The sequence below is a fragment of the Aulonocara sp. 'chitande type north' Nkhata Bay genome, linkage group LG18 (assembly GCF_057382095.1).
Source record: "Aulonocara sp. 'chitande type north' Nkhata Bay isolate Kocher_YH1m ecotype deep benthic linkage group LG18, A_spYH_male_GT1.1, whole genome shotgun sequence".
NCBI lineage: Eukaryota > Metazoa > Chordata > Actinopteri > Cichliformes > Cichlidae > Aulonocara > Aulonocara sp. 'chitande type north' Nkhata Bay.
Window position 1 is genome coordinate 16,218,318 of NC_141361.1, and position 27,604 is coordinate 16,245,921.

General features: G+C 40.1%; 2 protein-coding genes across 2 annotated transcripts in view; both read left to right on the forward strand.

Annotated features, from left to right (window-relative positions):
- The window catches only part of egfra (epidermal growth factor receptor a (erythroblastic leukemia viral (v-erb-b) oncogene homolog, avian)), a 43,893-nt gene extending 36,704 nt beyond the window's left edge, over positions 1 to 7,189 (forward strand). Inside the window, exons 24-28 of the mRNA XM_086270993.1 lie at positions 717 to 814; positions 928 to 1,095; positions 3,529 to 3,576; positions 3,700 to 3,793; positions 5,250 to 7,189. Coding sequence (XP_086127119.1) covers positions 717 to 814; positions 928 to 1,095; positions 3,529 to 3,576; positions 3,700 to 3,793; positions 5,250 to 5,593 — 752 coding nt within the window. The 3' untranslated portion in view covers positions 5,594 to 7,189. The remainder of the gene's footprint in view (positions 1 to 716; positions 815 to 927; positions 1,096 to 3,528; positions 3,577 to 3,699; positions 3,794 to 5,249) is intronic.
- A 1,252-nt stretch (positions 7,190 to 8,441) lies between these two features.
- npc1 (Niemann-Pick disease, type C1) lies at positions 8,442 to 26,506 on the forward strand. Its single transcript, XM_086273274.1, has 25 exons — positions 8,442 to 8,600; positions 11,098 to 11,229; positions 11,378 to 11,484; positions 11,818 to 11,963; positions 12,160 to 12,327; positions 12,448 to 12,697; positions 13,567 to 13,649; positions 13,754 to 14,121; positions 14,720 to 14,946; positions 15,275 to 15,375; positions 18,023 to 18,125; positions 18,211 to 18,400; positions 18,638 to 18,820; positions 19,315 to 19,429; positions 19,904 to 20,031; positions 20,329 to 20,463; positions 20,586 to 20,675; positions 20,937 to 21,127; positions 21,278 to 21,393; positions 21,813 to 21,942; positions 22,045 to 22,230; positions 22,935 to 23,166; positions 24,183 to 24,296; positions 24,473 to 24,635; positions 24,720 to 26,506. The coding sequence occupies exons 1-25, from the start codon at positions 8,523 to 8,525 to the stop codon at positions 24,800 to 24,802; spliced, it is 3,819 nt and encodes a 1,272-aa protein (XP_086129400.1). The 5' UTR covers positions 8,442 to 8,522; the 3' UTR covers positions 24,803 to 26,506.
- The last annotated feature ends 1,098 nt before the right edge of the window (positions 26,507 to 27,604 follow it).

Genomic DNA, 27,604 nt, shown 5'->3' on the forward strand with positions numbered 1-27,604 from the left:
TTTTGGGGGGTGTTTTTTGTCTGTTTCCTCCAGAACAAACACACGTGACAGTTAACAGCAAATGAATCAGGAAGGAAAAAGTAATAATTAGTTACATCACCATTTGTTTTATTGTTATTAAGACATAATGCACTTTAGCAAACAGTTGTTTTTTATGTTACCCCTGTACAGCCTACAGCAGGGGTGGGAAACTCCAGGCCTCAAGGGCCGGAGTGTTGCAGGTTTTAGACGTATCCTTGATCCATCACAGCTGATTTAAATTGCTAAATGACCTCGTCAACATGTCTTGAAATTTTCCAGAGGCCTGGTAATGAACTAATCATTTGAGTCCGGTGTGTTGACCCAGGGTGAGATCTAAAACCTGCAGGACACCGGCCCTTGAGGCCTGGAGCTCCCCCACCCCTGGCCTAGAGTATCATATCTGATACGCGAGACTCCTACATCATCGATGTGATGTAGCAAATATGATACAAAGCAATTTCTTTTTTGTTTAGTTTTTTTCGTCAGAATGTTCAATAAACACTCAAATTTTATGGCAGTTGTTTTGTGGTTCAGGCTTTTGTTCTAGTTTTGTCTTTATCATCCGTCTTTCCCAGTTCTGCTTCCTGCTGACCTGCTGTTTTTACAGATTATGTCTGCTAATGTACTCACAAATTTAAAGCTTCATGTTACTGAGTCAACCCACCCTGATGATCTCTGCTGATGCATGTGCGCAGGTTGGATGATTGATGCAGACAGCCGCCCTCGTTTCCGAGAACTTATAGCGGAGTTTACAAAGATGGCTCGGGATCCACCGCGTTATCTTGTCATCCAGGTATAATTTTAAGCCACTTCTTTCTTTAAAATTGCTTAAATATACAGAATATCTGATGATGAGCAGCAGTGATTTTTTACGTATAACAAAAAGGGTAAACTCTTTGATTTTAGGGGGATGACCGCATGCACTTACCGAGTCCTTCAGACAATAAGTTCTACCGCAGCCTGATTAGCGGGGAGGACATGGAGGATGCCGTGGATGTTGATGAATATCTGGTGCCACAGCGTGGCTTCTTCAGCAGCCCGAGTACCTCCCGCACCCCACTGATTCACTCAACAGTAAGACCCTTTATGGAAATGTAAAATCAAGTCTGTACGTGGTTTACAGTAATTTAGATTTTAGAGAAATCTCATAAATCATGCAATCCTTACACAAAAAAAGAAATGGCGTGAAGCTTTTCTGCTTTGTCAGGACAGGCCTGTAAGAGTAAAACTAAAAATCATTAGAAATTATGCAAAACTTAGGAGTGTTGGAGAGCGTGCTCCTGCTTAACTAGTGCAGCTCAACTGAAAGCGAAATCAAAACTGATGTAATTACGAGACGGGAAATCATCACAACTTGCGTTGGTGTCACACTGAGTAGTGATTACTCCTTATTACACCCACAAGGTGACGCAGCTCACCAGAAACCCACTCTATCGTTCTTGTGAACATCACACAAACTGACTGTGCTGTGTGCACCTAGTAATCAAAAGGCTGAAGTCACTGCTGCTGTGAATACTAGGAACTAAAGTACTGTGCAAAAGTCTTGAGCAATTCTTCATTTCATCACATTTTCCTTCCAAGGAGCCAGACTGTCTTGTAATTTTGTAAGTGATCTTGAGCAATAGTTCTCCAGACTTTCTGAAAGGTTTATTAAGTTTTTCATTGGCTGCTTTTTCACTCATTTTAATCCAGTCCTTGTACATGACCATTTTCCAAGGAATGTTTTTTTGTTTTTTTAATCCTCTTAATACTTAATAATGTGTCATTCGAGCATAAAAAGGCACCTAACTCAGGGGATGAGGCAGTGTTGTCTACACATAACAGGCAACTTAGGGAAATAAAACTTATTTTAAATTGTTTCTTCAAGCATTTTGTCTACAGCAGATGAACAGTGTCTGAAAAATCCAGGATCTGAGAGATGCATCTGCCATTTTTTATGAAGGGAAACAGGAAGAGTGAGTGAGGCTCAGTAAACGGTGTAGGCTCTGTCATGGTTTGGATCTTGCAAAATTGATGCAATTATGACTATAGACACAGAAAGAGCCCTTATATACTTACAATATATCCTCTCTCTACATATATATATATTGCTGTCCCTCTATTAGCACAAGGCTGAAGCCAAATGCTGAACTGCTGACCTGTTTCAGCACGTTCACTTCTAATTTTAAAAGATTTTGACACAAATACAGGATCCACATGGAAAATATTGCCACTGTATTTTGTGCTGTGAGCTGTAAGGCCCCTAATGAGCCATGTAATGGTGCGTTTACCACAGACACACACCCACACCAGATTCACTCACACTGACCTTCTTGGTTCACACAGCTTTAGCTGTGAACACTTTACCAACAGGCAGTCAACTGTTTGAAAATGTAATTGTGCTGTGTTAACTGTGTTTTGGGGAAATGAGATTTCGGCATAAATCATTACCCTGTGAGTCTGGATGGAAATAAACACAGTCATTTTTTTTCTTTTACTGTGTTGAAAACAATTGCTCATGCCTTCAGTCAGGAGAAACAGAGCTGCAGCTGCTAAACTCTACCAGAGGTGTTTAGACAGAATTTAACTCATTTTACTGACTTGAAGTGGGAAAAGGCTGCTTTTGACCCCAGCGGCCCTGCTTCTGTTTACCTGGCCTGTCGTGACTGCCACCCACTCGCCCTCCTTAATCAGCGCCTCTCCCACGTTTCCTCCCAGTTGTCCTGTGATTGATGAAGGTGGAATAAGCAGAACTCTTCTACTGCAGGTTCAGTGAAGGCCATGCGTAGGTCTGGCTCTTTTACCTGGGATTATTGCCGGCCACTGACAGCCTGGTTAGTCCATATGAGGTTTCAGGTTTGATTACCTTTACAGGTGCCTTTTTTTCCCGTTGTTGTTTTTTATTTCTGTCCAATAAAACTTTAGAATAGGTCTGTTTTTGTAATATTACTGTTGGGACATGGCCCAGTAAGGCCTTCTTTCTTTCTTTTTCCCCACATGGTCAGTGCTTCAGCGTATTTAATTTCCTTTTCTTGTTGAAAGTAATTGCATTGCCACAGCTGTCACCCTGTTTTCCCATTTTTCATGGTTTTATGCCACTCACAGCCCTTTGACTTGGACACAGCAAAGCTTGTCAGATTGTCTGAATCCATATGAATCTGCACGGCGAACGTTTATTTTGATCCCTATCAGCTTGTACTAAGAATGGCAGCTATAACTTCTCGGGGACCATAAAAACACGTTCATGTCACAGTTCAGAGAGAACTTGCCGTCCCTGTGTCCAAAAGAAACATGCAGTAACAAAAAATAAGAATAAAAGAAACTAAACAAAGCAGCCTGTCTTTGTACGGTGCCTTATGCCTGCTTAATAAAATGTTAAACCTTCCTCTTCACTCAGTGGCTGCTTTATGGTTTATAGAGGATTATTTAATTATGTTATGGCTTCATAAAACACAATTTCCTGTGTCGCATTTGATGTGGCATCATCATTTGATGATTAACAAAACGTTTGCCGTACCTATTTTTCAGAGCCTCAACAGCAGCATCGGGACGTGCCACAGCAGAACTGGCTTACTGGTGAGAATGCATTAAACCCTTATTATACCTGTAAAGAAAAGGATTTTTCTCTTTGTGCTGGCCTCTTTGCAATATTTTCACAGGGAGTGCCACAGCCCTGAAAACCTCTGCTCTTTGTTACAGAACGGATTCCCGAGCAGAGATGGAAGCATGGCCCTGCGATATATTCCAGACCCCACAGACAAATTTCTCGATGAAGCCTTCCAGCCGTCTCCAGGTTAGTAAACTTCAACTAAATGCCATTACTTTTTAATTTAGTTCAAGAGAAATCTCAACATGGCTTGCCTCTGTGTTCTTTGGGTGATTAAGTGAGGAAGGGGGACATCTAGTGGCCAGCAAGTGTACTGCCCCCCTTTTCCTGTAATGCTGTTAGCAGAACATGCAGTAACCCATGTATTGTTTACTAGTTACATTAGTGTTACCACTCAGATCTTTAGCCCAAGAACATCTAGTGGGGAACTTAAAATGAGAACTGCTTAGCAATCAGGCATTAGATTTTATGAGCAACTATTATTACCATCTCCACTGGGATTTGACCGCTTCTTTTTGTCAGACGTTGTAAGGCTTTTGCATATGTGTCTTTAATGCTTATCAACCTTGACGTGCCACACCTATTCATGTCCCAGTTTCTTTGGAGATGAGAGGGAGGCAGGTGAAGCAGGGATGATGTGAGAAGTAGAGTAGCGAAGGGGGCTGACTTTAAATACCTGGGGTCAACCATCCAAAGATCAGACAGTGCACAAGAGAGTACAGGCAGAGTGGAGTGGGTGGAGACAAGTGTCAGGGGTGACTTGTGAGATAAGGACAGCAGTGTGAAATAGAAGGTTTACAGGATGGTGGTGAGACCTGCTATGATGTACGGTCTTAAGACGGTGGCACAGACAAAAAAAAGGGAGGTGGTGCCGGAGGTGGCAGAGTTGAACATTTTCATCAGGAGTGAAAAGAATGGACAGGATTAGAAACGAGTGCATCAGGGGGACGGCTCAGGCTCGGAGACAAAGCTAGAGAGGCCGGGCTGAGATGGTTTGGACATGTGCAGAGGAGGGATCGTAGATATACTGGACAAAGGATGTGAGAGATGGAGCTGCCGTGGATGTAATGAAAGAGGACACGGAGAGAGGGTTAGTGATGATGAGGATGATAGGGACAAGGTGAGATAGAGGCAGAAGAAGAAAAACAAGAAAAAGAAGACTTTCTTTGTTGGATAAAATGAGTCTTATTAATGCCTTTCTGCATAGATTTGTAGATTTGTAGCATTTTGTCTTCAGAATCAGAATACTTTATTAATCCTTATGAAAGGTATGTGGTTACAGTGGCTCCAAGGTAATAAGAACAGTAACAGACTGAACTAAATTAAATAATACAATATATATATATAATAATATAAGTTACAAAATATAAGAAATAGCTCTAATATATGCAAATAGCTCAACGTAAAGATTACAGCATTATTTGGGAGCTTTCGGAAAAGACCTGCACTGATGGTTTCAGCTTGTGGCGCATCAAACCAGGGGTCTCTGCTGCATGTCATGACTCATCTTTTAGCCTTCACTCATGCCATGTCTAAATAGTCAGTTGATCTAAATAAATAAATACCCTAAAATATGCGGCGCTCCTGTTATGATCAGAGAAATTGTCTGGTGCCCTCGTTAATGTAAATGCCTTTCTTGCAGGCTACATGAACCAGAATCCCATCTCAGATGTGGTGAATCCTATCTATCAGCATCCCGGTCCACCTCGCACCCTTCTTCCCAGCATCTCCTCGGACCATACGGAGACAGAATACCTGAACTACTTTAAGAACGGGGCCGCCGGACCAGAATATCTCAATGAGATTCTGTCCCCGGCCGTCCTCCCGCTCACGTCAAACGGCACGGTCCACAGCATTGAGAAATACCTGCCTCAGCAAAGCATAGACAACCCCGACTACCAACAGGATTTCACTCCCACCTTCAAGACCCACACCAATGGACACATACCGGCAGCGGAGAATGCAGAGTACCTGGGCCCGGACTGACTTAGTGGAATGTGACAAGAAATAAGAGACTACTTATGAAAGGCGTTATCTTCAGTATCTTGGCTGGATTGCTGAGTGGTACCACCCTACTCTGTCCTATCTTATGGAGTCAGCTGACAGTTTGAGCAGCATTGTTGGCATGCTTTCAAGTTAAACCAGTCTCATTCCAAAGACTTTTTTTTTCACACCACCTCCAAACTACCAATGAGAACGACAAAAGTTGTTTCGCATGTCTCAGCTGACCTTAAGAGACCAGATAGACTCCACCTTTGTGACGTACCTCCTGACAGGAAGAGAAACTCTCTTCTGAAAATGTGAGAAGTAGAAATGTGTAGATGCTATGCACAAAAGATGTTGTGATCCAAATGTGTTGGTGGAGGAATGCTATTAAAAGCGTGTAAACACCTCCGGTAATATTTCAAGAACGCCGAAGCGGGCAGCGCAACCCAAAAACACAACTTGAGGTACATGCATTGTAGACTCGCTAGTTAGAGGCTGTTTCTCTGTGGTGAAGTCAAAAAGATTAAAGGGAGTTTTTTTTTTTAAGATTCCCCAGAATTCCTTTGGCACCCCACCTAGAGGATGAGTCAAATACCTTGGAATGTAGGGAATGTACAGTCGGCATAAAGGGGAATTCTGGTGAATTGTCATTTTAATGTGTGATCTTTATGTTCTAAATTAATTCTGTATGTATTAAAAAAGACTGTCGCATCACCTGGCATAGAACAAGAGAGCTGAGCTTCTTGTTTTTCCCTGTCGTAACTATGTGGAGAATGTGATGGTAAATACAGCAAATGTTCCCGTTCGTCCTGCTGTGTTTTGTAGCTCAGAATCGGCAGCGTTCTTGTAACATGAAGCATATTTGTGGAGACCCACAAAGCGAGATAGTCTGAGGTTTTTTTATCAGTGTGTCATACTAAAGTCTGAGTATTAAGGAAGTCATTTGTAGCCCTCATGACTGAGTACTTTTCAGAAAACAGCTGGGTTTTTTTGTTTTTGTTTTTTTATTTTGGGCAAGCAAAAACCACATCATAGATAGACAAGTTGGGGAAAAATCTCAGCAGCACCAGTTGTGATCTATATATATAGTACGTTTGTCTTGTTTGTACCATGTTTGAAATGCTGGTTGACCTGTCTTAGGCCGTTTGAGTAAATTGTTTGAACTGTAGCAGTAGTTGCACTTCCCTGGGACATATTTTAGAGATGAATGTTTCTGACGCCCGCGGTCTGTTATTATCACCAGAACCCCTTTGGCTGGTTCCTTGTTGTTTCGCAAAAAATGTTGACAGTCCATCTATGAATCTGTTCCTAGCTTTAAAGCCTTTTTTAGTCCTGCAGCAGCATTAAGCCTCACAAATATTTATTCCTAGTTTTAAGGGAATATAGTTTTGTAGCAGCCTGTAAACCTACCTTTGCAGATTTTACACAGGTACATGTACAGGTAACAGTGTGTATGCTGTAATATAACCCGGCATAGTCGCCTGTAATTTATACTCAGTACACAGTTTTGTCATATCATATGTGAATATGCACTTATTCCTGAATTGTGATTATTTCATTCAAAAGTGTAAATGAATAAATCTTATTTTCTATGGACATGTCTCCTGTTTGTTGTTATTTCAGTGCAGCCTGAATGCTTTCCCGTTTCTGTTTTAGTGAAACAACGATGCATTAAGGTGTTCTGCTCACAGCTTTAAAGAGATCCGGACATCAAGATATGCTCTTGATTGAATTTTAGCTGTGTGCATAGACTAAAACATTCAATTTATTTGGCAGAACAAATTACAAGTTTATATGTCGCTTATGCACTTTTTTCTGTCCTAGCAGACGACTTTTGGTGGACCTCAAAAACTGTGAAGGGAAACAGAGTCATTACAAAAAACACAAAAGGTTTCTTGCAGTACCAGGACATGAGATAAGGTAATGACTGCTGGGTTGTGGGCAGAAAAACTTGAAATTAAAACGTCAGCCTGCAGGAAAGAATTATTTAAATTAGATTTGCGACTGCAGAGAGCCACTAACATCACAGCAGGATCAAAGGTAAATTAAATCGTTTGGCTTCAGGGGAAATGTGGAAATATCCTCTGCTTTCTTGAAGTTTCTGTCCTGTCTTTGGACATTTCCAGAATACATAATTATAACAGTAATATAAAGCTGTTCAGGTGACACATGAGCCAGAACTCTACCCTGTTTTGGTAAAATATTCAAACTTGTGTGTTTCAAAGGAATGCTGAAAACACATGTGGTTTGTGGTATCAGAATAAAATAGAAATGCTCACTTCCTGGTTGGCAGTGTTTAAAAATAGTTGGGAAAAGGAAGGCCAAGGAATGCCACATCAACCCCGGGACAAATCTTGAAACAAACAAACTCTTGGCACACATATTTACATAAAGTACAGTCACTTTTTTAATGATTGTATTTATGACATAGGTCAGGGTAGGGCTGTGAGTGGTAAACTGATACGGATGATTGACTACTGTATGATATGTTCCATAGATGTTAAAAAATGTTAGATTTTATTATAAGGTATATATGGTTTCCCCTTATAAGCTAAGGTTAAATAATTTTTCTATTGTCTTAAAATAAGGTAAATCATTTATTATGTAAGCAAGGAGATGTCTATCACTACAACCCAAATGTATCTGACTCAAGAACACTCTAATCCCTAGTTTAATCATGTGAATTCACGTGAAGACAATAAAAAAAAAAAGGTAACGGGGATTATTAAATTAAATGGGGGAGTTCCTTTCGTGGCCTTCGTGGTGCAGTGGGTCATCTTAGTCGCTAGGGGGCAGCGCTGGGATAAATATTTATCTCCGCCCCAAATAAATATTGGGAGGAAGAAGAAGAAGAAGAAGAAGACAGTTGTGAGGAAATGTAAAGTTTACCTGAGCAAGTCAGTTGAATTTGATCGTTTCAGGCACCGAGATGGGGCTCATGGCAGGGAGAAGCTTCTTAAGTCTGCTCTTCCTCGTTATATTCCTGGCCGAGGGTTATTTTAGATCGGTAAGTTTGATTTAACGTCACCGCTCTCGTGACTGTTTAATGACTCAGCTCAGGCGTAGCTAGTGTTTGTTTATCAGTTGTCGAGGGAAACTCGGATTTAGGCTGAGTTGAGCTATTAAAAGTATTCACCCTATTTTGCATATATTGAAGACAATATTAGACGATAATTGGCTTAATGTCGGTTTGAACATATAGCTGGGGTTAGTACTGCTGCTTTGTTGCGGACTAACATGAGACCGGCGGTGCGTGTACAGGTTCTAGGTTCAGCGATTGTCGAAACCAGATTTGTGTGCTGACTAATGGCTCCCGAAATGTCATCACAGCTATGATAAATGTCGCTAAAATCTCAAGCCTGTCAAAGGGTGAACAAAACCTGCGAGTTAAAAGCTAGCTAGTTAGAAGGAATAGCTGTGGTGAAAAATTCGCTTTTTATTTGGATGTATCAAGTATTTGAACTACACGTCATGTAGCTGATGTAGTAACCGCGGAGCTGCTGGAAAAAAATGGTGCAATGAGAGAATACAGACGCTCATGAGACTTGAAACTACTGGGGTTTATTTTGAGATTAACATCAATTCACATAAAAAAAAAAAAGCACAGTTTTGTGTGCCAGCTTCAACTTCTGCATGTATTGATAAACGTTTAAATTACTGCATCTCCTTAAGAAATACCCATAAAATAATTTAAGATCAGTTTAAAGGATTTTTGATCAAAGCAGACAAAAAAAAGAATTTGTCTGTGATTTAATCAGATGTAGATAATGCTAAGCCTCCCAGCTCCTGACTGTCACTGCATTGTTTGCTCTCCTCATGATGTAATTAGGTCAGTCCACTGACTGCACTTTTTTGAAATCCTGCTAAAACACCAGAATCTGATTAATCATTACCTCTTTAGGATAAGATATCCTGACAGAAGCAGCAGGAATGTCAAAATCAGTGAAAGAGTATTGATTTGTGGCTGCTGTGGATGAAGCTGAAAGTATTTTAGCAAAGGCTCTGAGTATGCATGGCTCCTGAGTTGAGGTGAATTTCTCTGAATATTCCCAGGCGGAGTTTTGCTTTTTACCCTGAATTAACAAGACTTAATTTTGATAGATGCAGAGTTTGGTCACTAGCTCTGGCTGCACTTTCAATTTTTAGTGATATTCTAATGTCAAGTGTCATCTTCGCACCACAAGACACGAGTAGGACAAAGTGTGACAGGCTTTCCCATAAAAGTTTGTGGAGTAAGTGAATCAACTTCCTTAAGTTACTCATCGGAAAGCAAAAAGCATGTGAGAGCGCACTGATGCTGAATAAACAGAAAAAAAAAAAGTTTAGTTTTAAATCTTTATGTAAGAGTATCTCTCCATGGTTGACTGATTGGAAAACAAAAACTGAGAAATGTGTCTGTCTGCTTTTCAAAGGGTATTCTTAAAAATACCAGATGAAAAGAAAACATGTTTGCAGAAGTGAAGTGACTATTTTCAGACATACAAAGCACAAGATACTAGAAACACAGGAAATGAGACCCGGTCTGATATTTAACTCTGTTAAATGTCGTCTGCATCCAAATTTGTTAAATCCCCTTAAGCAGTTTCAATGAAAGTCACACAGTCTGCTGGAGGAAAAGCTGGCGGAGAGGAGTGAAAGCAAGGAAACCTCCCTCTATTCACTTCAGCTCTTCACCCTCTTGGAGGGATGACAGGAGAGGAATGGAGAGAGACAAATGTGGCTACTCTTTGCGTTTGTGTAAGGGAAGTGAGAATCTGCAGTCATGTACCGATGAACTCTCATTACTCTCAAACACAAATGCAAGAATGCATAAATGTGGCTCTGTTAAGGGGTGGTCTCTTTTCACACATATTTGAACGCTCGTAAGGGCCACCCACTTCTGCTGTGGCTCAGGAGGTAGGTTGGTGGATCGATTCCCCAGTTAGCCCCAGCCTGGGCACAATGCTGAACCCCAGTTTAAGTTGGTGTGTGTGAATATTAGACCTTATAGAAAAAAGTGATTGAGAGTGAGTGAGACGAATTAAAAAAAAAAAAAAATCACTGTGTAAGTGCTAGCATTTCTAACTGCTGCCACTGTTTCAAGTCTCATTCCAACATCCTGAGTTGATATTTAATCTTGTAAACTTTTATCAATTACATTTAATCACAGTTTTAGTTTTTTGGTGTTTTTTTTTTTTTTTTCATAAATCTCTGCAGCCCTCAAAGCACACTCACTCTGAAAGTCTTTGAGGCGGAAATGTATCTAAAGGAAGTCAGGTCATTGGTCTACAAAGTCATATGGTCTGCTGTAGCCTTTAGAGAAACTAAATGCGTCTGGGCTTTCTCTTTGCCCTCTTGGTTTTGACCATATCCTCACTTGGTGAAAATTGAAGTTGAGTCACATGAGTTAAAAAAAACAAAAAACATGTTGTACTGGACTGTGCAGCTGAAACGAGCATAAACTTGCACTGCAGTTGTCGCTGCGATCACTAAATAAATGACTTCTGATTTTCTTGTTTTACAAGTATCATGTTGCGGCCCATCACTGCGTGTGGTACGGTGAGTGCGGTAACTCGCCTGTGCCTGGAAAAAAGTACAACTGCAACTACACTGGTCCACCTAAGCCACTACCACCTGATGGTTATCTGCTTCTCACTGTACGTACAGCCCTTTGATGTTTTTTTTTTGGGGGGGGTTTCTTCTCTTATTGCTCACATTTTTTGACACCTAAAGCATCCCACAGGTTTCCTCTTACAGAAATCTTCTTATAAAGTGTTGTCATTCTCTTTGTGTTTGAATATGAAGGAGCTCTGTCCTGGGTACGACTATGGAAACAAAAGTCTCTGCTGCAACGTTGACCAGTTGCGAACCCTCAAAGGCAGTCTCCAGCTGCCACTTCAGTTCCTGTCTCGGTACGCAAAGATGTTATATAATAAACTGCCAGAACACATGACCTGCTTGACTTGGCATCGTTGTTCCCTTTTTTAAAAATTTCTGATGATAAACTCTGCAGTGGCACACAGCATACTGACAGTCTTCCATGTTTCAAGTGTCAACGTTGCATTTTCCAGTTAATTGATTTAGACATGGACTCGCTCAAAGGCCAAAGGAATTTCATTTTATGTCAGCACACTTTTGTTTTCTCCAAGAAACCTTTACAGACTTTTACACTTGTTTTATTATTTTGTGAGTTATAGCAGCAAATCTGTTTCCCTGTTTCTGTCTGACTGTGCGGCTGCCTGCAGGTGCCCGGCGTGTTTCTACAATCTCATGAACCTCTTCTGTGAGCTGACTTGCAGTCCACACCAGAGTCAGTTTATGAATGTCACCAATATTACTGGCGAAGACGTAATGGCAGTGCAATACTATATTGGACAAACATTTTCTAACGGTGAGGTTTTTAGCCAGAATTCCCAGTATTGTAACAGTAGGGAGCTTGATCAGTTCTATACAAATTCTTGTGTAATTGTTTCATTTTTGGTGACTGATAATTATAACATTTAAATTTGGAGTTGACTTAATTATTTATATGCCACCTTTTTGTTTTTTGCCTTGTTTTTAAAATTATGTCATTTGACTTCTGCCAGCCATGTACAATGCATGCAAGGATGTCCAGGCACCATCTAGCAATGTGAAGGCCTTATCTCTTCTGTGTGGCAAGACTGCAGAAGCATGCAATGCTACCAACTGGATCCAGTTCATGTTCAATACCGAGAATAAACAGACCCCTTTTCCCATCGATCCAAAATTCACAGGTCAGTATTTTTCAAGTACTTTTTTTTTTTTTTTCCCAAAAGCAGTAGTTTTCTGAGCTTGAGTATTTTTAAGTGTCTGATCCCTCTGTTGTCCTGTGATGTGCAATGTCTTTACTCTAGATGTCCCGTTGGCTGGTTACACTCCCATGAACAACAATACGTACGCCTGTAACGAAAGCCTGGAGGATGGTTCAGGTCCGTGCTCCTGTCAGGACTGCGCAAAGTCCTGCGGCCCGAAACCCGTACCTCCACTGCTCCCGCCTCCATGGACCATCCTTGGTATCGATGCCATGGCTGTCATCATGTGGATCTCCTACATGGCTTTCCTGCTCATCTTTTTTGGAGTTCTTCTGGGAGTGTGGTGTTACAGGTAATGGAATTTTTTAGCTTTGAACACACACTGTATAGTTGGATGTGGAGAGATTTGTATGATGACACACTTCAAGGTTAAGCAGGGTTTTTCTGGTACGAGATAAGCCTTGAGGGTTGACTGCACGCGCATGATGGGTAAAGGCGATGACTGTGTGAAGAGGTTTGATGCTTTGCCAGGCCTTAACTGCAGCTGGTTTCAGTTGTCAGGTTTTTTGTTTTTGTTTTTTGTTTTTCTGCTTATGGTTTGGTTTTCATCTGGGGAAATACATCGTCACTCATACTGATTTTGCGTTTGTCTGTCCAAAGAGTTGATGTGATTCTTTTAAATTATCATTACTGTTCAAAGGATCCTGCAAGCATCCACCACTTTTGCCTTGAGTTGGAACTCGAGCCTTTTCAAGTTGCCACGTTTTGTGATTCATTTTATTTTTCCCATAAGTTTACCAGACTGTTTATCCCACTCCTGATATTCTCTCTCTCATTCATTCACTCAAACATTCATATGAAAAGAGCAGGAACCGGTGTTGTTTTTATAGCATAGGAATTGTCTGATTTACTTGCCCTGAGAATTCATTTAGTCGCAACTTCCAAATGCAAATGCCACTCTCTGAAGTTAAGCAGGCAAAAGGTCATAAACTAATTGATCAGGCAAATTTAAAAAGAAAAAGGGCGGGGGGCGGAGTGCCTTGCACCTTGCTTTACATTGAAATTGTAACTGCATCTTATAATTCGTTGAATAATTAAAATAACAAATCTTTCTGATTGTATACTGTTGGGTCCTGTGTCAAGCAGTACATAATGTAGCTGAATATATTTCATAGTGGAAAACAGATTTGGATGATATCGTATGTTTGTCCTTCTTTGCAGGAAAAGAGCTATCACATCTGAGTATGGCCCCATTTTGGACAGTAATAACCCACTGTCACTTAACAGTGATGATCCTGATCAAGGTACAGCTATGAAATGTCATTGAGACTGCATAATTTCTCCAAATGTGTCTTGATGTAATTACCACACAGCCCAAACTAAGTTCTAGGTATTTCCTACCTTTCAGTAAATGCATCATGCTGTGAAACGCTGGGTGAGCGTTTTGAGAATGGCCTGCGGATGCTCTTCAGCTCCTGGGGTTCCTTCTGCGTGAGGCATCCATTTCTCATCCTCTTCTGTTGCCTGGTACTGGTGGGAGCCTCAGCTGGGGGCCTGGCCTACATGCGCATCACCACCGACCCCGTTGAGCTCTGGTCATCTCCCAAGAGCCAAGCTCGTCAAGAGAAGGATTACTTCGACAAACACTTTGGACCTTTCTTTAGAACTGTGCAGCTCATCATAACTACTCCACTCGAGCTCAATGAGACCTACAATCCGTATTTTGGAGGATCTTTCCCATTCGGTTCGGTTCTGAACAAAGAGCTCCTGCATCAGGTGAGTTGAAGTCAGACTGGTTTGAAAAAAAAAACAAAACAATTGGCCTGTATTTGTATAGCGCTTTACTTAGTCCCTAAGGACCCCAAAGCGCTTTACGCTACATTCAGTCATTCACCCATTCACACACTGGTTTATTTTGGAAGCCTGTTCAGTCTACTTTGACAATTTTTGACACATATAAACTATATAGAAGTTTAAACAAAAGGTATTAACGAACCATCCAAATATTTCAATGAGGTTAGATATGATTTAATGCTCTCCCAATGTACACAAGCGACTTTCTTATCTTCAATAAATAAATAAATACAGCACCATGGTGTCTCTGTTTTGAGCGTATCCTTGGCTAATATATTCCACATTAATGGCATTGGCTGAACATGCAGACTCACGCAGGTTTTCAACCAGAGACCGTTCTGCTATGAAGCAACATTGCTAACCACCGAGCCACAATGCTGTCAGTGTGTAAATTCTGTAACAACGTCACTGTTTCCTTTGTTAGATAAAATAGAAGCTTTGCACGTGAAAAGCAAGCAAATTTTTCATACGGTGGTTAAAAGGTTCTCCTTTCTTTTTCCATTTTCTTTCAACTTACCAGGTCCTGGATCTGCAGCTTGAAATTGAAGGCCTCGTAGCCTCATATAATCAAGAATCCGTTACCCTGAAGGACATCTGCTTGGCTCCTCTGGCTCCGTACAATGACAACTGTACAATTCTTAGTGTCCTAAACTACTTCCAGAACAGCCACGCTACACTGGATCACTTAATGGGAGATGAATTTTATATCTGGGCTGACTATCATGACCACTTCCTCTACTGTGTCAGGTAAAAGTATTTGTATCTGTTTTATTGATAGATTTAGCCTTTACTTTTCTTATCAGCTTGTTTTAATTGCTGTCACATTTGTGTTAAATGTCTAAGAAATATTTTTAAAAGTTAAAAAAAGCAAACCAACAGTTGAAAAATGGCACCTGCAGTTAACAAGAATCTCCTTTGTGCAGTTGAGGTCACTGAAAAAAGTGTCTTCTTAAAATAGTGCACTCAAACTTCCTCATTCGCTGTCATGTGCAATAAATGTTTATGTGACGCAGATTTCTGCAAACCCTTACTGACGGTTGTCTTTAACATAATTGTTTTCTCTTTGCTTGTGCAGTGCACCGGCTTCCCTCAATGACACCACTATGCTACATGACCCTTGTTTAGGCACCTTTGGTGGCCCTGTCTTCCCTTGGCTTGCACTGGGAGGATACGATGGTGAGTTGTGAAGTATATTCACATGACTTCGGTTTGACACAACTTCAATCAGAGCATGGGGGTTATACTGGCACAGCTTTGTATGTTAAAAGTTGTTTGGACGCCACCCTGGTAGTTAAACTGTTGCATTGGGGGGGAAACTTGCGTATTCACCAATTCCGAATTTTGTTTTAATGAAATTGTACTTTTAAGTTGCATGCAACACGTTTCATAGAAAAGCAATTCTAAGTGCAAATCATTACTGCTGTTTGTCCCAGAACTGTGGGAATAGTTTTTTTTTTTTTTTTTTCTCCCCTACAGTAGTTACATAATTGGTTTACAGCTTCTCGTATTATTCCTTTATTGAGTTTTACTGCGCTGAAAGAAACACTTTGGTCTTTGATCACTCGCTGTACTCTGCGTATAAACATTCCATTTGTAGCAGTGTATGGAGGGCCTAAAGTGCCAAAAATTTGATTAGAAATTATAATAAAATAATGGAATAGATTTAAAAAAAAAAGTGCCATGAAATGCATACAAAACAAACAATGAAAAAAAAAAAAAAAAAAGAGAGATAATTCTGTGCAAGTTAAAAGCAGGAAAAATCCAACGGGGGAAATAACATGTGTCTAAATTTCAGTGGTGTTAAGTTATAAAATATATAAATAGGTAAATTAAAAAATAATAATAATAGTACTACAGTGCATGATTGTTGTAGAAGAAAATGTCTGGCCTTCCAAATGACTGATTATATAATTCATTTATACCTACATTAATTTAATTTTATTCATTTTATGTTGTAATATTTTGTTGGAGTTACCATGGAAGGATGGGTTTTGTAATAACTTTAGAGGGGACAGCTCAGGTTGGAGACAAGTATCGGGGCGAGGTTTAGATGGTGTTGGGCTATGTTGCAGTTGTAGTAGTGTTGATTCAGAATAAACTGTGGCATTGCATTTATTATAGTGTAGTGCAACATCATTAGAACTGATCTTGTACTACAATTAGAAAATGAAAAACAAATGACTCAAGTACTAATAGCTAGAGATGGACCGATCCGATATTACGTATCGGTATCGGTCCGATACTGACCTAAATTACTGGATCGGATATCGGAGAAAAATAAAAAATGTAATCCGATCCATTAAATATCACGAAAGCACCTCACAAAACTTGCAACACGCCGTAACTCGCCTCAGAACGTCGGAGCAGTATGCATCACGTGATAGAGCAGCTGTGGCATGCGGGACCTGTCGGTGGTCTGGATAGCATTTGGAGCTTCGCTAGCAACCTGGCATTTCATCTCCAACAAAGTTATCCCCGAGAGAAGTAAAGCAAGTGTGTAAGTCCATCTCTGAATGTTTGTAAAGCATTCCCACGTTAAGCTTAACGAGCGACTGCCTCTTGCTCTCCGGCTGCTACTTCAATCGTGAAACTGCTAATGATCAGCTGATCGGCTTTTCTGTCGTGAGTCTCTCTTGTTTGTTTTTGGTCCACTTTGCGCCAGAAAGAGCAAACCAGCGGCTGAACAACAGCAGCACGTTTAAGCTTGATAAGCTGTTGTTACAATTTATTTAATATTACTTTCTACACCAGGATCTTTTTCTACGTAGCTGACGGCTGGTAACTGTGCAGGGGCGGATCTAGCAAAGTTTAGCCAGGGGGGCCGATAGGGCATTAACTGGGAAAAGGGGGCACAAAGACATACTTTTCTTTCTTATTCTCATTTAAAATGTCTAGCTTTTAATAAATAATTATCTGACACCCAAAGTTTTAATTTGATGTAAAATGAATAGAAGTCAATTACTGTATATAGTGACTATTAAGTCTAATATACCCTAGTAAGCTATAGTACTTTTTACTTTGGGAAGGTACCATCTGTGCAGTCTGCAATTTTGTTGAAGAAAGATGTTGAATCTATTTAATATTTCTTGAAAAATAATTGATTTCTGTGCATTTTTTTTCACACTGCATCAAATTAAGGTTGATTACGTTGATTAAGCATCATGAGGTGGAGCGTGAGGGGTGGTTCCCTATTTTTTATTTATTTATTTTTGTTGTTGCTGGGAGTTGGAACCCTATTAGTTAGGTTGCTTAATATTTACGCTAAGTACTCTTTAAAATACCAGAATAGGGAGGATGGTGTAGGTCTAAGTTTATTAGATTGATCAGTATTGCTGAACTATGAAATATTTTTTTTTGCATACAGGTATAACAGAATAGCTTTAGTGTAGTTGTTGTTTTAAACTTGAGTATGAACTTACACAAAATGCAGCAAGATATTTAAAAAAACAGTTTTGTTGATTAAAAAACACTATATCGGATTCATATCGGTATCGGCAGATATCCAAATTTATGATATCGGTATCGGACATAAAAAAGTGGTATCGTGCCATCTCTACTAATAGCAAGAATATGGAGCATTACTAGATCTGAAATGTTGCATCCAAATAAAGCCTAAATCAAAAGTAAGAACAACTTCCCATTTTTGTCTTCAGCCAAGTGTGACGATGTAATTTAGAAGCCATTTTAATCTGTACACTTTTTCAAAAGGAACATTAAGCAATAACTGTCAGTTCAGTAATCCTAATTATTATGATTGATAAATGAGAAGCATTTTAAGTGGTTCATGCATCTTGTTTTTGTATTCCTTCTTTTCCCACTACAGACACAAACTACAACAATGCCACTGCGCTCGTGATCACTTTTCCCATCAACAACTATTTGAATGATACCGTCAGACTGGAGAAAGCTCGGGCATGGGAAAACGAGTGAGACAACAAACGATCAATAAGCTCACGGTAGCTCAAGATGCTGCTCCTACGTTAACATCTGGGTTTTTTGCTTCCATTTCAGGTTCATCAAATTTATGAAGAACTTCAGCAACCCCAACCTGACCATCGCTTTCAGTGCAGAGAGGAGCATTGAAGATGAGATCAACAGAGAGAGCAACAGCGACATCAGCACTGTGGTCCTCAGCTATGGCATTATGTTCATCTACATCTCCTTGGCCCTGGGTCACATCCACAGCTTTAGAAGAGTGCTGGTAAAAATTAAATTCTTTCTCTTCACTGTGCATGTGCTTTTAATGATCAGTGAACATAATCCATGCCTGAAATAGTTTGACACATTATGCTTTGTAACTCCTCCTTCCTGTTTGTGACCATAGAATTTAACACATGACTTTAATTTAGCTAAACTGGATCAACATGATTGGCAGCTTTTTTTCTAGTCGTGCATAAAGTGTGCACATAATGGGCTTTTTATACTTTTGCCCCTACAGGTGGACTCTAAGATTTCCCTGGGTATAGCAGGTATCCTGATTGTGCTGAGCTCTGTGGCCTGCTCACTGGGGATCTTCAGCTACTGTGGTGTCCCACTAACGCTCATTGTGATTGAGGTCATTCCCTTCCTTGTGCTGGCTGTTGGAGTGGACAACATCTTTATCATAGTACAGACATACCAGGTAAGCTCTTTCAATCCAGTCCATTAAACTGACACATAATTAACAAGTGGTTTGCCATATAATGTGGTGCTACTCTAGACCTTTATTAATATTAATAAATATAAATTATTGTCCAGTTTTCTGTCTCTCTATTATGTTTTGTTTTGTTTTGGTTTTTTTCTTATAAGCATAACTAAACGTTCAGATAATGAGGTCAGCTTATCTGCAAGTGATCCATGTTTGCCAAAAGGTCAGTCAGGCTGACAACCAATCAGAGTAAAGAGGGGGTGGTCTAAATAGAAGGGGAGATAAGATGGCATGTTTCAGATGGATGATGAACTGAGGGGCTGCGCTCAAGCCCAGTGTAAGATTAATAAGGATTATTTCAGACGGTGAATCATGTTAAGCTACTCTGGTGAGTCCAAGAATAGAAAAATGGAGCTGTAAATAAAAATGGGTCCCTTTTGTACCAGCTACGTGTACTAAATTGGTTCTTCATTTGTATTTTCGAACAGAGGGATGAGCGGATGCCACAGGAAGAACTCCACCAGCAGATCGGTCGTATTCTTGGAGACATCGCCCCAAGCTTGTTTCTGTCCTCCTTCTCTGAGACTGTCGCCTTCTTCCTGGGTAAAATAGATCGGTTATTACATTTTCCTTTATTACTACATCAAGTACACAGAGAGCTCTCAGATCAAACTGCTCTTTTTATCATCAATACCTACCCTGACATAGTGTTCATACAACAGTGATTGTATAATAAATGCTCTGTAACACTGTTTGTACTGATGGGACTATTTCAAATCTCTAACAACTGAGTCACTTGGCAGTGACGGTGCTATTTATTTCACTCTTCTGACTGTATGCCAAGGCTGTGTAACGCTGATTGTCTGAATCTTGATTCTAATAGTGTTTGTTTCCATTACACTTATCAAAGGCATTAAAAGCTGGAACAATTTTTTTTTTTTTTTTTTTTTTTTTTTTTTTTTTTTGCTTTTTTTTGCTTTTTTTTGGGTCCGAATTGTTGCCATGGCCACAAAATGTGTCAAAGTGCCCTGGTGAGTCACATACTGATAAAATAATTCTTTTCTTTTTCTTTTCCAGGAGCGTTGACCAGCATGCCAGCAGTCAGGACGTTCTCCATGTTTGCTGGCTTGGCTGTTTTTATTGATTTCCTTTTGCAGATCAGTTGCTTTGTCAGCTTGCTCGGTCTGGACGCTAAAAGGCAAGAGGTGAGACGATCATATGAACAGAGTTAGAGATTTACAGACTGAGGGTTTATGGAGATGTTTTGCCAAATATTTAAGCTGAAAGTTTCAGTCCCAGCAAACTCTTAATCTAATTTTGAGGAGATTTAAAATGAAATTGGTGCAGTGATGTTTCTTCTTATTGTTCAAATTTCCTAGTGGAGTTTGGAGTGTATTTGAATCTCAATAACAAATGTTTGAGTGCATATTCTTGATAGTTTCAGACTAGGTCAGTAGTGGTAACGTACACTTATCAAATGCTTTGTTGTTTGTGTCTAATAGAGGAATCGACTTGATATCTGCTGCTGCGTGACGCTGCCAGAAGGACAGGAAATCAAAACAGATGGCTTCCTGTTCCAGTTTTTCAAGAAAGTCTTCGCCCCATTCATCCTCACAGAGTGGGTGCGACCGGTCATAGTGAGTACCTCAGTGTAGTCATGCACGCCTGCCTTTTAATAATTAGCTAAAAACAGGTTTTTGGGTTTGATTTGAAGAATTGTTTATCATGAGCATGCATTCATGATCATTGTTATTTATAGGTGGCAGTGTTTGTGGGAATGCTCTCCTTCAGTATTGCTGTGGTGAATAAAGTTGAGATCGGACTGGACCAGAAATTATCCATGCCGGATGTAAGTTTTATGTACACCATTTCAACCATTTTGATACTTTTGGAAAAGTTTGTCTACAGGTTGATTGTAGCAACATTCAGCAGTGACATTGAAATTTGTAGTCTGGTTAGTTTGCTGCTTAGTCATTCAGGAAGCTAAATCATGCATGTAATGTGCCATAATTTCTCACAGCTGTGTGTGTGGGGGGGCATGGAACAAGCACGATATCTTGTCTCACATCCTTTTTCCTGCGGGCAGCTCTGACAGTTTCTTTCTCTCTAGGACTCGTATGTATTGCAGTACTTCAAGAACATGAGCGAGTATCTCCACACTGGAGCACCTGTTTACTTTGTGGTAGAGGAAGGTCTCAACTACAGTAGCCCAGAGGGTCAGAATGCTGTGTGTGGAGGGGTGGGGTGTAACAACAACTCCCTGGTGCAGCAGGTCTACACAGCCTCACTTATAAGCAACTAGTAAGTCTGAGCTCCTGATCCAACTGTTTAAGTGTTTGTGTAAATTAATATATCAATTGCTAAACTTTAGATCCTGCAAAGGTTTTGAAACCTGTCTGCTTTGATGTTGTGATGCCAGAGCTATTTATTTATTTGTTCTTCTGCTTATAGCACAAGCATTGCCAGCACACCATCCTCCTGGCTGGATGACTACTTTGACTGGGTGAAGCCTCAGTCCACCTGCTGTCGGTACTACAACACCACCGGGGCCTTCTGCAATGCCTCCGGTAAAGTTTTATTCAGTGCTTTGAACGCTTGTTTCATAACCCCATAACTCTGCCGTTACAATGGGCCAGTCTGGCCAAAGGTTTTTATTTCTAGTTCTTCATATGAAACAATGGCTGTAAAACGTATAATCCATGCCAAAACAACAAGGCAATATAAGAACTTAAACAGTTAAAGTAAGGTGCATTACATTTTTCAGAACAAAAAACAGGTGCAGGAATCTGTATCCATGGTGATGATAATGGTAATCTTAGTAATAATGTTGACAGTGTGATCTGTATATATTGTATGTTAATCACCTCTATGTTGTATATCAGACTTTCCAAAACATTCACTTGTTACTTTATTAGTTTTCTGTTCTTGTGTTTTTTGTCACAATAAATGTGCAGAATTATATGTACTGATTGATGTATTTTTCCAGTGGTGAACTCGTCCTGTGTATCCTGTCGGCCGATGACTCCCAGTGGAAAAAAGAGGCCTGAAGGAGAAGACTTCATGCACTTTTTACCCATGTTCCTGTCTGACAACCCCAACCTGAAATGCGGAAAAGGGTAATTTTAAAGCTCTGTCGACATCTCCTCCTTCTATTGAAAGCACGGTGTACCAGCTTTGTTGTGGATTATGATGTTTCACTTCTTCCCATATTCCTCTAGTGGCCATGCAGCCTATGCTGCCGCAGTTGACCTGTATCCCAACAACACAGGGGTAGGAGCCACGTACTTCATGACTTACCACACCATCCTAAAGGAGTCCCCAGACTATGTAGAGGCTCTGAAAATGGCTCGAATCCTGGCCAAAAATATCAGTGAGTCCATGGACCACAAAGTTTTCGCCTACAGGTAAGACCTATCGTATCAACCTGCCGCGCATATATATAAATCATTTTATAGTTCTTTATTAAAGTTTGTTCCAAATGAAAAGTTTTCAGTTTCAGCCGCTGTTTTATGGTTTATGGTGGTGTATGCTGAATTTTTTGAACTGAAACTTTAGGGTTATCAGAGGTGGGGAAGTAGGTTGTAGATAAACACACAGCAAAGAAAACAACATTGCAATACAATACAGTACAATTTTATTTATATAGCAGATTTAAAACCAAAGGTAGACCAAAGTGCTTCACAATAATGCAATAAGTTATTGATATAAAACATTAACGAAGTACAAAAACAGGTGGGAAGCACCAGGAGTGGGGGCTAAATAAAATGGGTACGGCACCTCAGGGTCAATTCAAAATATAAAAATATTACCTAGGAGAATCAGGAATAATGCAGTGAAAGGTTAACATTTATGGAAATGCAGATGTTTGACATTAAAGCGTTTTCTGTTCTCTACAAATTTCACTTTATTTTTTTATGAAATTACATTTGCTGTTTGTCAGAACAGGATGATTGGTAACTAGTTTAAAAATGCAATGTAATAAAGCGACAGTTCCTTGTTGTTTTTAAACATATAGACCAATATTTCAATACAAGTATTAAACACATACTCTTTTATCTATTGAGATAACAGTTTATTGCTAACTAATGTGTCTTCTCCTCCTTTGCAGCGTCTTCTATGTGTTTTACGAGCAGTACCTCACCATCATGAATGACACGATCCTGAACCTGTGCGTCTCGCTGGCAGCCATATTTGTGGTGACGACGGTGCTGCTGGGCTTCGAGCTGTGGGCAGGCGTGCTGGTCAGCATTACCATCGCGATGATTCTGGTCAACATGTTCGGTGTCATGTGGCTGTGGGACATCAGTCTCAATGCAGTATCACTTGTGAACCTGGTTATGGTAAGAGCACCTTGAATTCACTGGACTCGGAGTTTAGGTTTGATAGAGTGAGCCTGTTTTACACTGTAATCATGTGAAAGTCTATCATTTAACCAAAATATCCACTTTAATACAGTGGAAAACCAAAAAGCTTTGTATTTTAAACCCAGATTTTGTTGATTTTGTTTTCTATTGCATGCTTTTCACAATACAGTAACAACTAATCCTAATATACTGGTTCATTGAGCGTTAAGTGTTTTATATAGGTGTTGTTTTTTGTGATATTATTAAAGATATAACCTTTAATAGCTCAGTCACAGTAGGAGAAAAATGCCTTTTTTTTTTTTTTTTTTGCAAATAGGAGTAGAATCTGTGGTTGCCCAGTGATTGCACTGAATTATTTATTTATTTTTTTTAAACTTTAACATCCAGCAACTCATTGTAAGCAGTTCCAGCAGCTACTTGAGTCAATTGCACAGATTGCCTTGTGGGAGGCAACCTGTCTTCAAACAATCACAGTCTGACTGCAATCAGTGAGACAAATTTCCAAAGAATTCTCTCACTGTTAAACGCCTATAGATTGCAAACACATCTTTGCAATCAGTGATTCCGGTGGCTGCCAGCTTGACTGTGTTCTCGGTATATTTGTATATAAAAGCAAGGTTGCCATGGCCGATGTCATTTTGTGCTGCTGCCTCCAGCCACTGTTTCCCCAATTGTTACTGTAGAATAGGTGAAACGGAACACAATGTAGGTGTAGTCAAGTTTTGTTCCTGTTTGCATCTGGTTCACACGCTGTACCCTTTAAACTGGGACTGTTTACATTTTCAGTCCTCCAATCAGGGATTTTGTCTTTGCAATGTAACAGTGTCCCTAAAGGTTTGCAGATGTGTTGGCAAAGTAATATGTTGTATTAATTTAAAAAAAAAACACATACAAAAAAACCACAAAAAAAAAGATTAGAAAACCTCACACAGAATAGAACTCCTGAATGTTCATGTTGGTGGTGCTGAGGTGTTTCCTGTCCTCTGTTGCAGAGCTGTGGGATCTCGGTGGAGTTCTGCAGTCACATCGTGCGAGCCTTCACCGTCAGTGTGAAGAACAACAGAGTGGAGCGTGCTGAGGAGGCCCTAGCTCACATGGGCAGCTCAGTAAGTTTTTCACCTCTCATTAAATCCACAAGAGGGCGTCGTATTATGATCTCTTTTGGCTTAAAGAATAATTTTGGCACTTTGGTAATGCAGCGCATAAAAAAAACTGCTAGATGAAAGGGTCACGTTTACTTTTAATTATCACTGCCTCATGTAACTTTTTCCTCTTTCTGCAGGTTTTCAGTGGGATCACATTAACAAAGTTTGGAGGCATCTTAATCCTGGCACTTTCCAAGTCGCAGATCTTCCAGGTCTTTTATTTTAGGATGTACTTGGCCATAGTGCTGCTGGGGGCGGCGCACGGCCTCATCTTCCTCCCTGTACTGCTCAGCTATATAGGTCAGTAATGCGGTAAATAGAAGAAACAAGTGCACCAATATAGAGGCTGTTTATACTGACTTTAACGTGTTTGACTCTTCACAGGTCCGTCAGTGAACAAAGCAAAGGTGTTTGCTGCTAAGAAGAGCTGGTCTGGCACAGAAAGGGAGCGCCTACTCAACTACTAGCAGCTTGCTTGAGCCAGTGAACAATGAACTAACTATTTGTCTGTGAGCGACATGCGTGGGTGTGAGCGCGAGCAATTTCTGTGACCACTGACGCACTCGTCGTCATTGCCACTACTATGCATGGAGTTCACTCAGGAATATACTTTGGGAATGGGAGCGCCAGAGGCCTTGCCCGAATACATACTTACCGAACTTCCTCCGAAGACTTTGGATCCCACCAATCCTCCTCCTTCCTCTTCCGCCTACTCACACTACAGGATAAGTATGACTTCAGAGTTTGAAGCTTGAGCAACATACCACAGAACAGACACTTTGCCAGTCTGAATGTGGGAGATTCACCACCCCCGGCATCATTTTACAGACAAATCCTCAGTCAGTTCCAAATGGTGCGTGTGGTTCTGATTCGAGAAAACTAAAAAGGGTGATATTGGTTACTTTTATTATAAATGTATATAACCACAAAAACATGTAAATGGATTTTGTCAAAGCAGGACTTTTATATAGCTATTTGATATTATACAACATTAGAGCTAATGATGATAATGGTATCACAGGCTCTTATGATATCTGGCATTAGCATGAATCATAACTTCAGCTTCACATCACACAAAACGACACATCAAGCAAATAATGATCCACCACATTTTCCAATTCCAGCGATTTGACCCCAGTGGGCTGCGTGTAAACATTTTCTAAGGTTAATCAGGTTTAACAAAGCAATACAGAAACTATGCTTAGCAGCAGCGTTAAAGAAAGAGGACTTTTTCTGCATCTGGTGGATATAAACGCCATCAGTGTTGAAACACTGTGACACAGAGCCCAACCAAAACATTCCATATATGTGCATTCCGCATTGTTTGCTTCCACATTGGTAGTTGTCGCTTTTTACTTTCAAACCTGCTTATTTATCTTTAGTGCCTCAAGCGACTGCAGATGTGGATTGTTGGACTTAAATGCAGCCAGAATGCATGTTGATGCCAGGTGCAAAGGGAGCCATGGTGCTTAGAACGGTTTTATATTGAAGTGTTTAGATACAGTTACAGTGTTGCACCAAGAAGGTGGAGAGATGCGGCTTCACATTCAGCCATGAAAAAGCTTTCACAGGACTGAATTAAAATACACTTATTGTGCTGTGCTCATCTAGAGTCATCCCTTCACCTTTTTAATTTATTATGTAGTTGATTTTTAACTATTAAAGTTTTGTTACCATGCATTACTGTCTTAGAATTCCTTCTGGTGTCCTTTTAAAAACAAAAACAACTAATTTGTGGGCACTCTGAAATTGTAACTACATTCCAGGACCTTGTTCACTTGCTTCACCCAGGTCACAGCACGTCTGATACGGGTGACGGCGTCTCTCCACTAAAGGAGGTGAACTTTCTTTTTTTTCACACCCACGGTATACTCTGCTGACACCATTAATACCTCCCATTGCTTCCCATTTATGGTTCCATGTTTGTTTTTTAGTGATGCAGTGATATTGTTTGGAATTTGAACTGGATATGAAGAATGCTTTTGCACAGCTGATGTAATCATTAATAATGAATTGTGGTGTTTTTGTTTTCTTTTAATAGAGCTGTGCTTTAACACAGTTAATCGCGTCTAAAATGATGAATTTTGTTGTCAAAACTGAATTTAACAAACCTTTGGGATTCTTAAGTTTCTAAATATTTTAAAATAAAATAAATGGTACTTTTAAAAATACTGCAGAGCCTACTTCATGTTGTTTTCAGAGTATATGCTATAAATCTTGCTGATGTAGCTTTTTGTTGTTGTTTTTCTTCATTATTTTCAGTGCTGTGAACTGTAGCAGACGTTAATGTAGCATAACCCACTCAGTAAATGTAGCTGAGGCTGCTCAGACTGGCCACTGTGTGGCGCCTGAATCCACGCTCTCAGTTATGTAGTGGAAGTGACCTAATTTTTATGGTTTGCAGAGAAGCGGTCCTGCAGTGCTTTTAATTAGTCAGTGAATCAGTTTTCTGCAGCATGTCACCATTTCACAGCTACACAGACGTCTTAATGGAGCTGATTGTTTAGCATCTAAGTTTTGCAGCTTTTTGGAAATCAACACCAACACTTTGGGGGCCATCAGTCACAGTCGCATCCCATTTGAAAGCAGTTGCCAAACCTAGAGCTGTCTTCTTCCTGCCAGCATGTGTTGTTGTGACTGTCTGTCGAGCACTGTTGTCACACAATCCTCCAGCTCATGACTTATTTATCCACTGCCCCGTGAGAGCAGGGAGTGTTCTTTGAATCAGGCAGACAGGTTGTCGGAGTACTATTATGTAAGATGTGCGAGGCTTGCCTCTCACTGGACTCTGACCTGTCCTCATCTTTCATTATGACAGAGACAGATGTGCACAGTAAGGTTATTTTAGAAAAACAGGAAGCATGGCAAACATTTCGCTGCAACCGTGTGTGTGTGTGTGTGTGTGTGTGTGTGTGTCTAAAATCAGCTGGTGTGAAATTATTTCCTCTGCACTACTGTACAAGAATCTCTTAAATACGAGACAAATTTTGCTTGGTAGTAACGCCCAGAATAGATGACTCATGATTATTCCTGAAACCCAAAACCTGAAACTAAAGTGAAAATCGAAAATTGTGGTCTGGAATTGAAACTAAAGATTAGTTGATTTACTAGTGTGATTGTAATCTATAATTTACCGGCAGCCCAATAAAATTCTAGTTATTATTACAGCTGCTGAAAAGTTTGGGTTACCCATGTTTTGTTTTTTCAAAAAAGAGAAGCACATTTGTTTTTATCTAGCTACATTAAATTGATCAAAAATGTACATGACC

Bases quoted from the DNA above. Each gene is read 5' to 3' on its own strand.
- npc1 (XM_086273274.1), top strand. From the start codon at position 8,523: ATGGGGCTCATGGCAGGGAGAAGCTTCTTAAGTCTGCTCTTCCTCGTT. The intron at 18,126-18,210 runs GTGAGACAACAA...CTTCCATTTCAG, and splicing joins GCTCGGGCATGGGAAAACGA to GTTCATCAAATTTATGAAGA. The intron at 20,464-20,585 runs GTGAGTACCTCA...TGTTATTTATAG, and splicing joins AGTGGGTGCGACCGGTCATA to GTGGCAGTGTTTGTGGGAAT.